Source organism: Populus trichocarpa, chromosome 9, assembly GCF_000002775.5.
Source record: "Populus trichocarpa isolate Nisqually-1 chromosome 9, P.trichocarpa_v4.1, whole genome shotgun sequence".
Classification (NCBI taxonomy): Eukaryota; Viridiplantae; Streptophyta; class Magnoliopsida; order Malpighiales; family Salicaceae; genus Populus; species Populus trichocarpa.
Window position 1 is genome coordinate 8,250,793 of NC_037293.2, and position 15,154 is coordinate 8,265,946.

Genomic DNA, 15,154 nt, shown 5'->3' on the forward strand with positions numbered 1-15,154 from the left:
GCAAACAATGTTGTTTCTTTAAAACAAAACCCAAAATAATATTGTATATAGTTTTGGAATAAACCCGATCTAACCCATCAACTCACAAGTCGACCTAGCCAACCAGCATTGCGAGCCTTAAGCAGGGTCTGATAAACAGTTTCCTGTCAAATTAGCTGATTTGGAATTAGCAGTTCAGCACCAGCCGTGCTTCTAAATTACAGACGAGTCGTTGGTAAGTTTGTGCCCTGCGCAGAAGAAGTCATCTCTTGACGAAAAAGGGGGGAAAATCTACTGTTCAAAGAAGATCAAAACCCAAATACGGATTTGTTTGCGTTACATTACTATTATGAACCAGTGGCCTATTGTTAAATGTAACTTTAACACAGCCCTTGGCCAAGATACGCTTTGTACACAACATTTTTTAGATAAGCATACGGATCCAGAGCAATCTGGCCACAGTGACAAGCGCTGCCATCAACAAAAGAGTGTCCTACCTTGATAGTTTCCTCTGTATGATAGGCTACACTGTATTTTGTCATCACCTAGATCCTGATGGAGCTGCTCTTGGACCAGCAGCTTGTGCCTTCATGGCTTTTGTTTGAGCAAGCAACGCATCATAATCCTGGACATTGAAGGCATATTGTCACTGAATGCACATAAAATCAAACACAAAAGAAAAGCCAAATGCAATGAAAAAATTACCCGTTTCTCAAATGCATCATCATTTGAGCTAAGTAACTTGTCTGCAATCCCATAATCTATGGCTTCTTGAGCTTTGAGATATTTTGGTCGCTGGATGTCTTTAACAAGTTCTTCCTTCGGTTTCCCAGTTCCTTTTGCTAAAAGCTCGATATAATACTCAGTATTCGCATCCAATTCCTTGGCCTGAAAAAAAAATTGTTAAAAAGGGTAAAGGAAGTAAAGGGGGTGGGGTAGGAGGAGGGAGAACCTTGATCCACATATCTACTGCAGCTCCACTTGATCGGTTGACTTTAGGCAAGTATAATTTTGCTGCAATTCAGAATCAAATTATTAGAAGCTCATGCTCAAAACCTCTATATTTACTTGAAACAGGTGCAGATCAATGGCCCTATAGTCTGAATGAGCAGTCAACAGGCTGCATGCACTAGTCACTAATGCCAAGGTCATCAAATAGATCAGGAAAGCAATAAGTACAGCCTTTTCTACAGGTTCCAAACAGCTAGGATGGGGTAAGATCATCAGGTTAAGCCGCAAGTTCCTCTGACCCATAAACACTGTCCAATAACTATTATACCACTTTCCCTACATCTGGCAAAAGATTTTAGGTTATAGAACTTCACCATATCAATCACTTCAATTGTTCTCATGCATCTTTTTTCTCAAGAATGGCACCTTAGCAGCCATATCATCCATATAGTTTGAAAATTGTGAACAAAAATTATTTTTAAACCACATTCAAGTGCACCTAGGATCTCTAATTTTAAATTCTTAACAGACATGCAGAAATGAGAGAAATATAATATTTCCATAGTTCCAAATAGGAATTTCATTTTTCAAAACAAGTCAAGATAATCTTTTTAACTGTAAAGAGAAGTTTGGATCATACTGGACGAGTTTGGCTGTAAAGCGCGATAACCCTTGGCTCCAAGAGATAGAAGCATTGCTGCTTGACCATATGCCATGCCACAATTCACGGTATAGATAGTTGATTTGCAGTACTTCAGGCAAATAAAAAGAGATGCACAGGATAAGTTTCAAGCACATTAAACAATCGAAGAAAGGATTGACAAAAAAAATAAAAATCCTACATGCACACACACAACAAACAAACACAAACATACGATGTTACTCCATAGCATAAACATATAGTGACAAAATAATTGAAGATCTTATGATGAGCTTTGTGCAGATAATATTTTATATTATGATACTTACAGACATGATGTCTGCAATGGCATATGCTTCAGTTTCAGATCCAACAGTCTCCATCTTCTCATTCTAAACAGTAAGAAACCAAGTTAGAGAAGATAATTACACATATTCAACCAAATGAATGTGATTTCAGGCATCATTAGAACACAAGTCAATCAATGGCTTATCTAGATAAGCGACACATACATGTTGCCAGAAAAGAAAAGGAAAAAAGGATAAAAACAATCTGGGGCAAACCTGTGTCCCAGATGAGTTTATATATAGATATATAGGCTTTGAAGGGTCTTCATAATCCAAATACATGAATTGAGCAACAAGAAGCTCTGTGACAGCTGGTACAATCTGCAGTTAACAGATAGGACATGTAAAGAAGATACAAGTCAGACAGAAGGAAAATGGTAAGATAGATAAACAATTCTAGTTGATACTGAGGATAGTAATGAAATTTATAAATAATTTCTCACTGGCATTCCAAGGTAGCATATCCGAGCATCTAAGAGCAAAGAAGGCAAATCCGGAGGAGCAGATTCAGGTCTTCCATATCCTCTGCCCCCTCCACGGTACATGCTTACGCTCATACTATATTTTGAAGGACCTTGATCCATCATGCCTGATACACTATACATCCCTCCGTGATCCAGATAGTTCTTTCTAGATGAGATGCTTTGCTGTCAGAAAAGGTAAGGACATAACAATCTCTCAGGATAACCACTATAAGATTTAGGCTCTTAGATGAAATCAACTTTCAGCAAGCAATAAGAACAATTATTATACAATTAATAATTATAAGATCATCTTGAAGCTAGAAAATGATTTCAAGGAGTAAGAAGAAAGAACCTCTGTGACACTCCCTGACTGACGACGAATGGGATTATCTTCAGTCATGAACATGTCCATTTGTGAAGGAGTAAGACCATAAAGAGATTGAGGTACATTTTTATAATTTTCCATCACTGCAGAGGATGAGATAAAGAGGAAGGGAAGTTAGGATTTGAAGCTTGTCATGTATCTGGAAGAACACACAAATTCAGAGCTGCTGGGGAATTCACAAGTAAAAGAAACTAGAAACGTTGCAGTTCTCAAATTCTAATACAAAAGTCCACTTTGTATTTCATAAAACCAAAGAAAGATAAGTATCCAAACAAGCACGGAGATTCTAGTTAAATGGCATGAAATTCAAGGTCTCAACTTGAATAATTTGGCGTCATGCCATTCAAAACAAGTCGGTCTACATATTAACGGCATAACCTGAAAAACATTAAATTTCTTTCTGAAAATATGAAAAGTTATCCTATAGCTCATTGCATAGTAATGCAATTGAGATTTGTCAAGCTTATCGCTGAAGGGAGATTACTGTTGAAACTTTGAACTGGAAAAAACCAACTGAATTACCACCTCTAACAAAAACAAACACCTATGGTATTATCTTAAGAGCAGGTTCTTGATTTGATGTGACCTGTAGCAGACTAGCCACTAGGTCGCTTCAAAGGATATGAAGGACTCATAAAAGAGAGAACCTGTGGGAGCAAGAGCACATGAGAGCTGAGGTAGGGAAAATAAAGCCCCCAAACCATGTGTACTCTTGGGAGACAACTATAGAAGATCAAACCCCTCAAAACATCAAGCAAGTGCTTGACCACTATTCTCTAGGTGCGCACAACATTGATCAAAAGATAACACAAGGGCTTTTTGAGACTGCTATTAGTATTATTTAAGTAACTTTTTCCAAAATGCTGCAATTCCTCCACCACCAGCCTGCTGAAATTATAATTCTCACAGTTCAACTCCATCTTCTTCTCTTCAAAAGTATCATCCGAAATGCTTTTTGTAGCACCAAAATGTTAACTGAAAAGGCCCTCGTAACTACAAATTCAATACAGGCCCTTGCTAACCTCCTAACTAGAAGCCTGCCATGATATGAGTACCATGCCAGTATACTGTGTTGTTATAACAAAAAAAAAAAAAGGGTTTACTTTCTTCCATTCAACACTACCTAAGCCAAGGTTGAAGAGCAGAGCCCGTGTCTCAATTATCATATAAAAAAATAAAAGGCAACACAAAACACAACAAAACCCAAAACCCAAAAGCTATTGATGATTCAAGAATCAAAATAAGACTAATCGCATGTATAAATCAATCAATAGAGCAAACAATAAGAAACTCAAATAACAAAGCAGAGAGTTAGAGAGGGAGGGAGAGACAGACATCCATCTTTGAGATTTTCTTCTCTAAACTGAGTGGGAATATGATTCAGTGGGTTCCCAGATGCAGAAGGGGACTTGTAATAGCAGCATCTTTGCTGTTGAAGCACCCTTTGATTTCTCGGATTGCTTAATAAAAAGAGGCTGGCGCTTGGGAGAAAGGAAGACTTCTGTTGCAACCCGGTAGCTGGATATACCAGTTCTGGGTTTGGAGCTGCGAGTGGAGATAGCAGAGAAGTTGCCATAGTCATGAATTACCCGCACAGACAGAGGGGGTGATTCTTCTTTGATTTCTATTTGCTATGCCTTCGAGATAGTGAAGCTTGAGGTTTTTGTGCTTTTGGGAATTTTGGGTCTTTTTCTTAATTGAAGTTTTTATCTGGTTCTAAGGAAGAACAACAAAGCACTGCTCTGGGCCCTTCACTCCCGATTCTTATTTCAAACACCACGGTCTTTACTAGTTACTTGTTAGCCCATAATTTTTCATGGGCTTGGACCATGGTCCAGCCCACTTTCGTTGTATCGAAACACAACACCCAACAAAATCACCATTGGAGTTGGAAAAGGGGTCTGTGTGGTCCACAATTTAGAACAAAGCCTAGCAGGTGACGGTTCCAAGAATTTTGGAGTAACTTGTAAGTTGGTCCTTGACTTTCCCAAATTTCAATGCTTACATGGGCCTTCCTTGTCCTCCTCGTCGTTAGAAACGATTAATAAAAACAAAGGAGACCGCTACTTAGCCAGATTTTCGTTTAGATAGAAACTTTGGAGGTCATCATCGCTGTTAAATTTCTGTCTCACCTCCTTTGAGACTCCAATTTGTTTTTTCTTACTATAAAAAAGGTTCAAGAATTTAATATTTATGTGTGTTTAGTATTTTGGTGCTTAATATTTTTTAAGAGTATATTTTATTTAAAAAATATCAAAATAATTTTTAGTATTTTTGACGTTAAAAAACGCTAAAAAATAACATTAATTTAATATTTTTAAATAAAACACATCCAAAATAAGAATTTACAGCACTTCCAAAGTGAAATTGGTGGAGTGGGTTTGGGCCTAACAGATTTCAAAAGGTAGGGTGGATTTAATACGTTGAACTGCCCCTGACCCGTTGGTTCAGCCACCACCGGAGCATCCTCAGCTGAACGGCATGCATTACATTTGCAGCTCCCTCGTCAACAGTCAACAAGATCACTATTCACTATTCACTATTCACTATTCACTATTCTCTGCTTTTGAATATTTGGAAGAGTCCCCATTCACAGTTTACAAACAGAAAGGAAGACAAGTTCCGCTCGAAATTCACGTGTGAAACTGTAAAATATAGTTTATTCATTGGTCTTATATTTGACCTCCACCGCTCCAGGTTTGGTTGACGGGAAAAATATGGTTCTGGGCAAGATCAGAACTCCATTTTTAACACAGCATCGATACGATCTGGCAGTAAAGATTAAGACGAAACTTTAATAATTAAGAGTGGAATATTCGCATGCTTTTGGACTTCGATCCACAGCCATCAGTAAGGCAACAGTAACATGATCGATGTACCCTCTGAGCCTCTAAAACTAAAGGCCATTCCCATTGTATAGACTCTCAAAACTAGCTCTTTAAAGTTTACAAGCAACTTAACCAGACGAGATGGTACGTAGTCCTTGACGTCATCAAATTCCAATCCCGTCTCGGGCCTTGTCTTAGCCATCGTTTAAGGCAATAATTCAACATAAAACAGTAAAATATTCCAATGATAATAATTATAAAAAAAAAAAACAGCAGTCGGTTGACATCATCATTCTATGGATCATCTTATTTCTCCCTTCCAACTTGTTGCCAATAAATTAATAGGAGTGTTTTGGTGAATTAAAACATTTTAAAAAAAATAATTTGTAAAGTAATATAAGTTGGAAGTCATGGATGATATCTATAACATATAAGACGTGACGTATAGTATCTATCTACGACTCGTTTAAATATTCTAATTTTTCAAATATTTTTTCATATGTTTTACTCTATTATTTTATTTTTATTATGTTTTTTTTATATATAAAAAAAAAAAAAAAAAAACTCCAGGGAACTGTGGCTGTGAAGAGATGATAATCAACCAAGAAAAAACCCTTTGTAGGTATATAAGATTCTAGTTTCCAAATTACCATTTGAAAGCAGTGGCTTTATTTATTCAAGGCGTGTGCCTTCGGCGACGACATTAATTAATTGGATATTATTTCGTGAGTGTGGTACACTGTTTTTCGAAAATATTTATTTTTTAAGAATATATATAAAAAAATATTTTTAAATAATTATTCTCAACATCCATGTATCGAAGTAACTTAGGACAAGCCAAGCCTTTCGTGCCAAGAATCAAGACTATTCATGAAAGAAAAGAGAAGGATCACATGCACCTCGACACTTACTCCAGCAATTATGAGTTGGACCACGAAGCAAAGTGTGAATCTGTACTCCTTTTCTTCCTCCGACCCTATTGGATAAAGCCTGTAAAAGTGACGTCTGGGATGCGCTTCGGCTTGGACCATCAGCTATCTTATAATCTACAGTTTCTGACACGGCATGGGTTTAGCTTAAGATCACTTGGCATCACAATTAAAGAAGCCGTGTTCATTTCTATTAGAAGGGATCGTGGATGCTTACCCTCTATAATAACAACCAATGAAATGAAAAATTGGAGGAAATATTCTTTCCATAGGAAAAACATGGGACAAAAATATTCTTTTCATAAGTTTTAATTGGTGTTGTCAAATTAGATAGTATGCTTTCCTTTTTTTACATGGTAAAGTAATTTAATTATCCTTGAAATATATATATAAAAAAAAATTGATATGTACAAGCTTTTTAGTCTTTTTATTTGTTTCATAACATTAAAACGACTAAATTACCTCTAAATCCAAATTTTGTTGAACTTGTTTTTAGGTGTCTTTTCATGTTTTCATAAGGTATTTTTGTTATAATTAATGTGTTGAGAGGTAATTTGATATTTTAATTGATATAGAAGTTATTAAAAGTAGCTAAGGTGTGCATTGCAAACATCAACAGATAGGTGGTGTCCGGCCACTTCAAATGGTGCGTGTGGCGTTGTCCAATGGCCAGACATGAGCTTTCAGGGTGGCATTGGAATCTCCCCAATCATCTTTTCAAGCCTAGACGATAGATGCATGTAACAGACCTTCAATTTGGCATTAAAGGCCTTTATTTTTTTCTCTATCTACCTCGATTCTCGAACCTCTTTTTAATTTTTTAGAACGGCTTTTTAATTTTGTTTCCTTAATATTCAACTCATGTTCTTTTTATTGCTATCTTTTTTATTTATAATGATTTATAAAATTAAAATTGTTTTCCAATTTCATCTTTCTTTGATTTTTTTCATTTATCATGTTTGATTTTTTTTTAATCATTTTCTTGATTTATTTTGTTTTTCAATTTTGTCTCTCGTTGCTTTATTTCATTTATTCTGCATGTCATATCTGGTCCTCGTTATTTTGACTACTATATGTTTTGTTTTTTTTTTTAATTTTGGATGATTAAGAATTTTACATTATGATTTTTGTTAGTTTGCCTTCTAACGGGGTAACATTACCCAATTTAACTTTGGTTATTTTTATGTTTATTTATTTATTTTTTATAATTTTATCGTTTGATATTAGATTTCTGGGCTTTCAGCTTCATGATTTTTGCTATTTTTTTATTTGTATGGTCCCAACCTCACAAGTGGACTGAGTGGACTGCTAGTTTGTCATTGTGACTAGAGTAATTGAACTTCAAGTTTTATTTTATTTTTCTCTTTAAGAAGTTATAATGTGTTTTGGTTTAATTTTTGTTTTGTTATTAAATAAAATGGTAGAAACTTTTAATAACAAAATGTATATTTTTTAACAGCAAGCTTATTTTTTTCTTGATTAGTCATTTTTGTTATTTTTTGTTTATGTTTTTTATAATTATATTATTAAAATTATTTAATCTATCCAAATGTACTAAATTTCTTTCGCTCTTGTAAATCGTTTGAACATTTTTCGGGCCGCCATTCTAGTTTTATCAGACGAATCTTCACTCGGGCAAAACATTAAAGTCAAATTTATGGTAATTATAATTACCATCTACACATTCATGAACAGAAATATACCCAAACAGCTTGCTCTTTAAGACATATATAATAACAAGCCTTTAAAGGCTGCTTACAAGCCGGGTTTTATTTCTTTAGTGTTTGGCATTGAAAACTATTTTAGAAAAATTATAAATTTTTTTATTTTTTATTTTATTTAAATTAATATAATTTTAATATGTTGATGTTAAAAATAATTTTTTTTAAATAAAAAATATTATTTTAATCTATTTTAAAATAAAAAACACTTTAAATTTAAACAAATGCTAATATACTTCCAAATACCCTTATTAATCATTTATTTTGCTGACAACAACCTTGAGTCACGTGAAACTCAACTATAAATCCGCAGAACTGGCCCTTCAAGCTTAGCGCCACGCCCCTAATTAAGTTGTAGGTACCTATCCTTTCACTTGTTTTTTTCCAACTTAATTTATTCCCATCTAATCCCTCGTGCACACAGTAATTACACAAATAAAAGAAACTAATACACACCAAAGCATCCCAAGTTACCAATAAATATCTGAGAAGAAATTGATGTTAACAGAATTCTGGCATCCCGTTAATCTGGCCTCATTACCGAATCATCGATAACGTCACTCAGCTAACTTCTTCACAGTTAAGTCACCTCAGGAGATTGTCCACATTAACACGTGTAGTTAAGGTGGCCTTAAACAGACTTTAACACGCTTGTCGCTTCTCTTTCTTTCCTGTTTTGTAGGTTAGGTAATGATGGCTGAAGCAAGGCCACTGGAACTGTGGTAGGGGATGATAAACAGGAAGAAGGGCTATACGTGGCAAGACCTACATCAGAAACTCCCACGTGGCAATCTGTTAGAGATCTCTAGCCAAAGGATGGCTTAATGTGGTCATCAACAATTGCTTGTCGGTTTATCTCTATTTGTTTGCTAGCGTGTAAAAACCAGCCAAAAAGAGGTGACACGTGCCTACTTTAGAAGACTGGCTCGTTGCTTGCCGTGTGCCCTCACGGTTGCGCGTCGGTGAGCATCAGAAGTCTACTCTCTCTTGTTACTACTAAACTGTACTAGCTAAACTATCTTGTTATTTAATACAAATAACACTGTATGCCTCTCTCTCTCTCTCTCTCTCTTTTTTCAATTTTAAAAAGATTGAGGGATCCTCATCTTATTCACCAACCTAATCTCTGTATTTTTATATTAAAAACATGAGAAACGATTTTCAAGAAAACAATGACAGGTGGGTTTTTATGGGGGATGTTTTAGAATTTTTTTTTTAGTTTAATGTGGGTATCCGGACCAGTTTACACGTACCTCAACTAATTCTATGGGTCCTGAAGTTAACGATCATGTAAGCCTCCAGTGACTATCATATGAGCAACCACAGGGCTCGAATCTGAGATCACAAAGGGAGCAAACCTCTTAGTCTCAAGCTCTTACCACTGGACCACCACCTAGATGGTTGGATGTTTGTGAATTTGATATTATTTGTCTTGATTTTGTAAGTGTGTTTTATTAAAAAAATATTTTTTTATTTTATAAAAAATATTTTTAACATCAACATATTTAAATGATTTAAAAATATAAAAATATAATACTAAATAAAAAAATAAATTTTATCAAATTTTTATTTCGACCACAATCATAAACGAGGCAAATATTTACACGAATCTTGATTCATTAATTCCTTGGTATATGCAATTTTGTTTTTTTTTAAAAAAAACAAAGCATCCAAATCAAAAAAAAAAAAAAAGGTTTTGATATTCCTATCGTTTATCTTCTTCTACTGCAACTGACTAAAAATAATAATAAAACAATGCTATATGTTGATTGTTTCGAACTAGCATGGCTAGTTGTTCTTGTTTGGGTTGAAGATATTTTGAGAGTTGATAAATTTATCAAAAGAAATATCATCTCACCATTATATATCCACACCAGTAAATTCAGATATCAAAACCTGTACGTGCCTATAATTTCTATGCATCGACATAGGGGTTATATTAGAAAATCACAATAGTTAATTTATTTTGAGTATAATAATTAGAGAATTTCAAGAAAATTTACGGAATATATATATATATATATATATTATTTTTTATATTAGCATATCAAAACAATATAAGATTATAAAAAATAATTAAAATTTAAAAAACACTTAAAAAATATAAAAATAAAAATAAAATTAACATACTCTTAGCAAGGGGGTTACTAGCGGGGAGTGAAGCGGCTTGTTTTTTTTTTTTTTTTTGGGAAAACAAACGAGGGATAATCATGGGATTACTGCTGCTATAGACGTGGCAAAGAGTGGGATATTGTTTTGTTCCTGGGCGAAGATTAGACAGATAGCTGTCTTTCTAGATAGCCAACAAACAAGAAACTACCAAGATCCTAGATAAGGCCAGTTAAAAGCGGCAACTAACAGAGGAAGATCTTGAGGACTTATCAGCGCGTGAGAGTAAATAGTCAAAAGGGTAGAAGCACCTAGGAAGCAGGACAGAAGCATGTTTGTTTACTTCCAGAGAAGGAAGACCGTCAAAGCCTCAAATATATCATACCACAACACGTTTACATGTTCGAGATACGGTAACAAAAGAAACGGGGACGAGGAGGAGCAAGGGCGGAGCCAAGAATTGTTTTTATCCTGGGCTATTAAATAAATATATAAATATTTTTTAAGATCGATTATTAACTTATATATATGAATTTTTGAAATTAACAGTAAAGTTTTAATTCAAATACACTACCCAAAATATTAAAAAGTAAATTTGAAAGTACATAAAATTAAAGCGAAAATAAAAATAAACTCACTATTAAAATTACATCATTTGATGTTTTGTGGAATATAATTCATCTATAATCGAATCTGAATCGATATTGTAACAACCCCTCAACCGGGATAAAATAACAATCTCATGTCAACTGAAAAACAAAGTAATTAAATTTTTTTCCTCTTTCATTTTCTCCTTCCTTCACTTGATTCTTCCCTAGATTAGTGTTTTATAAGTTGGACTTTGTAAGTTTACGAGGTTATTCTTTCACTTTTTTTATTTTTTTTCTTAGATTTTTTTTTATGTTTTTCCCTTATTTTTTTCTATTTCTCTCTCGCCTTTTCTTTTTTTTATTTTTCTATTCTGCTTCTACCCAGTCGGCAACATATAAAAAAAAGGAGGAGCTGATTTGTTTTATTTTTTAATGGCAAATAACCATTTTACTCTTAATGAGTCATTTTGCTTTTATTTGACAGTCCTTTTTTTGTTAGCCCTACCAAGCTCCGTTCATTCTAAAATTTTAGCCAGATTTTATTCAACATATTTTGAGATCCCTCGTAAAATTTCAGCTCGATCTGATGGTCGGATTGAAAATTACGTCCAATAACGTAAAACTGGTCAAATTGTGATTTTTCATCAAATTTCTAAATTTCTCCAAAAATTCTGAAATTTTAACCCAAGCTAAAACATCATATTAGAAGGCTCCACGCAAATTTTCAGAATGTTTTGATAATTTAATTGAAAATTACAAAAAAAAATTACATAAAACTAGTCAAAAAATATTGATAAAATCTTGACCTAGACTAAAGCCCACCGCAGCCTTTGCCATACCTCCGCCTATGAGGAGGAGTAAGAATACCTTAACCTGCAAGGAAGATATTATACATGGATCGTTACTGCTAGCCAATTATCGTGTTTTGTGTGAGCACTCTTTAGTAGCTGTGAAAAATGCCAACTAATGTAATAATTGCGGTTACTTTATTTTACATTTTTCTTAGGTTTTTTTTTTAAAAAAAACACAAAACAAATTATCCTTCAGTTTTTAAGGAAATAAAGCTATGAAATTGTTGTGACAATGATTTGAAAAAAAATATTTATAAAAATAATTTTTGGTTAAGGTTGGTTTGATATTTATAAATATTTGGTTTGAAATTAAAATTGAATAAAAAATAGTTTAATGTGCTTGGTTAATAATGTTTTTAAATTGAAGTTATAAAATAAATTTAAAAAATATATATTAATATTGATGATTTTTAATTTAAATATTGTAGATTTAACTACTTCTATTACATCATGAAATGAATAATACTTAATATAAAATATTTTTTGTTGTTCCATTAAACTATCTACAATTTCATCACGTATGAAATACATCCGACAAGGACTATAATTTTATTGATTTCGTAAGCGCGCAACATCAGGTAAAATATCATCAAAAATAAAATTGGGATTGCGATTAAATTCTACAAATATTACGTCATCAAACAATCTCCTTTTAATTTATATAGTGTCATTGAATAATGTGAAATACTAATTTTTTGAATAAAATACAATTAAAAATAAAAAATAAAATTTAATTTATTTTTATTTTACCGGTTCAAACCCGATTCAATGTATTTTTAGCGTTGAACTGGACCCGGTCCGGCTGCAACAGTTGAGTCACCCTCCACGCAGAAAAAAAGAAGAAACAAATAAAAATTACTTTTTATAAACTAAGGTTCGACTCGAACCTCAGTTTTTTAGTGTAACTTATGTCAAAAAAAATATGGTTTGTATTTTAATTCGGTGCTTGCTTCTTGCCGCTGCAGTGCCCAACGGGCACGAAATGTTCTTCGACAATCTCTCAAAGAAACCCAGATTGCTTTCCGTGGAGCACTCCTCCTTTTCCTTCACTGCTCCTCCGAAGCTAACTTGACTATTGAAACTAGCTAATCCACGTCGAGGGTAAATTCATTATTATCGATTATTTCGCCAAAAGCGGCCTGGTCCATGCTTTATAACAGTTCCAAAGCCATACTTAATTCTACGTGGAGGAGAAGAAAAATACCATTTGATAACGAACATCAACATGACTCGGAAACCAGGTAGTATAAGGAAGAAAGGTAACGTGGCAGTATTAATTTGTTCTTGCTTAGTCACGCGCGGGGAAATTTAATAGTGACTTGCTATTACTTTTCCTTTAAAGAAAATTAATACTGATATTTATTTGTTCTTTTTTTTTAAAAAAAAAAACCTAATGCCATTGGTAAGAAGGAAAGGAATTGGAAAGGAGCAAGTCACTTAAATGGAATAATCTTGGAAGATATTCCAAGATTTACTTGGGAGATGCAAAACCCAACTATAAAAGGCAATAAAAATATAATCTTTGCGAGTTTATCCACCTTATTAATGCCCCCTTCCTGACCCAATAAGGCGTGCTCCACACGATCAAAAAGACCCGAAGACTCTAATTACCCTTTTACTAATTTCTGTGCCATCGGAGGTTAAAAAGGCTGGCGTAGCTTTGTTTTGACTTTGAAATTAGAATTAGTCATCCTCACAACCTCTCCATAGCAGCTCAGTCTCCACAAATCCCACCCCTCTCTTCACTCTTTCGCTTAGTTGACCGACTTCCCTACCCGCCAACTCTCCCACTCCACCCCAGCTTCCTCTATATATAAGCCGACCCTCTCTATGCTCCTCACTCGCTAATCTCTCTCTCAATCTCAATACCTTCCCTTCTCTCTTCGGAAAAACTTATTTGTTTCTTACTCTCTTCGCTTTCAAAAGAATTCAATATCATCAAGAATCCCAATTATGGCTCTTGAAGCTCTGAACTCTCCTACAACAGCCACTCCTTTCAATTATGAAGACACATGTGTTAAAAGGAAACGCTCCAAGAGATCTCGTAGTGAGTCCCCTTCAACGGAGGAAGAATACCTTGCTCTTTGCCTTATCATGCTCGCTCGTGGCGGCTCCACCACCTCCACTACCACAGCCAACAAAGAAACCGCCCCCCCAGCACCCCCCCAGCCGCCGACCTTGAATCTTTCATACAAGTGTACGGTTTGCAACAAGGCTTTCCCTTCTTACCAGGCTCTTGGTGGGCACAAAGCCAGTCATAGGAAATCCTCCTCTGAGTCCACCACAGCCGCCGAGAACCCCTCAACCTCCACCACACCTGCAACTACCACCAACACCAGTGGCAGGACCCATGAGTGCTCTATCTGCCACAAAACTTTCCCTACCGGCCAGGCCTTAGGTGGGCACAAACGTTGTCATTATGAAGGTACTATTGGAGGCAACAACAACAGCAGTACTAGTGCTGCAATCACCACCTCAGACAGTGGTGCTGTCGGAGGCGGCGGCGTAAGCCAGAGTCAAAGTCAAAGAAGCGGTGGTGGATTTGACTTTGACCTGAACTTGCCCGCTTTGCCTGAATTTGAAGGTCCAAGAATCGGTCACCAAGCACTATTAAGAGATCAAGAAGTGGAGAGTCCTTTGTCAGGGAAAAAGCCAAGATTAACGCTATCGCTTCAGAAAGAAAAGACCGGCGTGGTTTCTTTGTAAAACTGAATTTTTAGAATTGTAGATTAGGTTCAATTAGGAAGATTGTTGGATTTCTTTGTTTTAATTAAGCGCTATTATTTGTTCTTATCTTTTAGGGTTTGCTTTGATGATGAGTTGGTTCTGTAAAGAGAATTTCTTCATCGTTTGTAGCCTTCCTACGCTACTGGACATTAATTCATTCTTTAAGTACTATTTGGGCAGTAATATTTATAATTTTTTAAAATTGTGTGAGATTGATATTCAATTATTAATTATTCTCGCGGATATGAATGGATTTCTTCTTCATGGCATATTTCAATTTTACTCGAATATTTTTATTTGGGATGGTTGAAGTCTCTAAAGTCTAAACGCGCTTTAAAGGCCTAATTTAGGTAAAGAATACAGTTCAATTTCTGATTTTAATTTTCTATTTTTCAAAAAATAAATAAAAATGTCAGAAGTTCAGCAAACGTGATGAAACCGCTGGTAAATTCAAATATAAAAAGAAAAGTGAAGGACGAGGTGCAACATTTTAGCTTGGTTTTTTTTGTTATGATTTTTTTGAATTAAATAGTAAAGGTCGGTCTCACTGGCCATGGCGACATGTGAATGTTGAAATCAAGCTCCATGCATTACAAATCTTGGTGCATAGTATAATGCCAAACCCATCAAAGC

The 15,154-nt window shown here is 34.7% G+C and overlaps 2 protein-coding genes across 2 annotated transcripts; one reads left to right on the top strand and one right to left on the bottom strand.

Moving 5' to 3' along the window:
- Positions 1–248: 248 nt before the first annotated feature.
- Positions 249–4,485, bottom strand: LOC7469631 (ATP-dependent Clp protease proteolytic subunit-related protein 1, chloroplastic). Its single transcript, XM_002313137.4, has 9 exons — positions 4,102–4,485; positions 2,734–2,849; positions 2,361–2,564; positions 2,134–2,238; positions 1,900–1,962; positions 1,571–1,682; positions 932–993; positions 685–867; positions 249–604 (listed from the first exon to the last, which is right to left on the bottom strand). Exons 1-9 carry the CDS (start codon positions 4,346–4,348, stop codon positions 521–523), a joined length of 1,176 nt encoding a protein of 391 aa, XP_002313173.1. The 5' UTR covers positions 4,349–4,485; the 3' UTR covers positions 249–520.
- A 9,017-nt stretch (positions 4,486–13,502) lies between these two features.
- LOC7469630 (zinc finger protein ZAT10) lies at positions 13,503–14,723 on the top strand. Its single transcript, XM_002313871.4, has one exon. It carries the CDS (start codon positions 13,748–13,750, stop codon positions 14,498–14,500), a length of 753 nt encoding a protein of 250 aa, XP_002313907.1. The 5' UTR covers positions 13,503–13,747; the 3' UTR covers positions 14,501–14,723.
- The last annotated feature ends 431 nt before the right edge of the window (positions 14,724–15,154 follow it).

Coding starts and splice junctions, on each gene's coding strand:
- LOC7469631 (XM_002313137.4), bottom strand. CDS start 4,348: ATGACTATGGCAACTTCTCTGCTATCTCCACTCGCAGCTCCAAACCCA. Junction 868..931: donor CAGTAGATATGTGGATCAAG/GTTCTCCCTCCT, acceptor TTTTTTTTTCAG/GCCAAGGAATTGGATGCGAA. Junction 605..684: donor ATGATGCATTTGAGAAACGG/GTAATTTTTTCA, acceptor TTCAATGTCCAG/GATTATGATGCGTTGCTTGC.
- LOC7469630 (XM_002313871.4), top strand. CDS start 13,748: ATGGCTCTTGAAGCTCTGAACTCTCCTACAACAGCCACTCCTTTCAAT.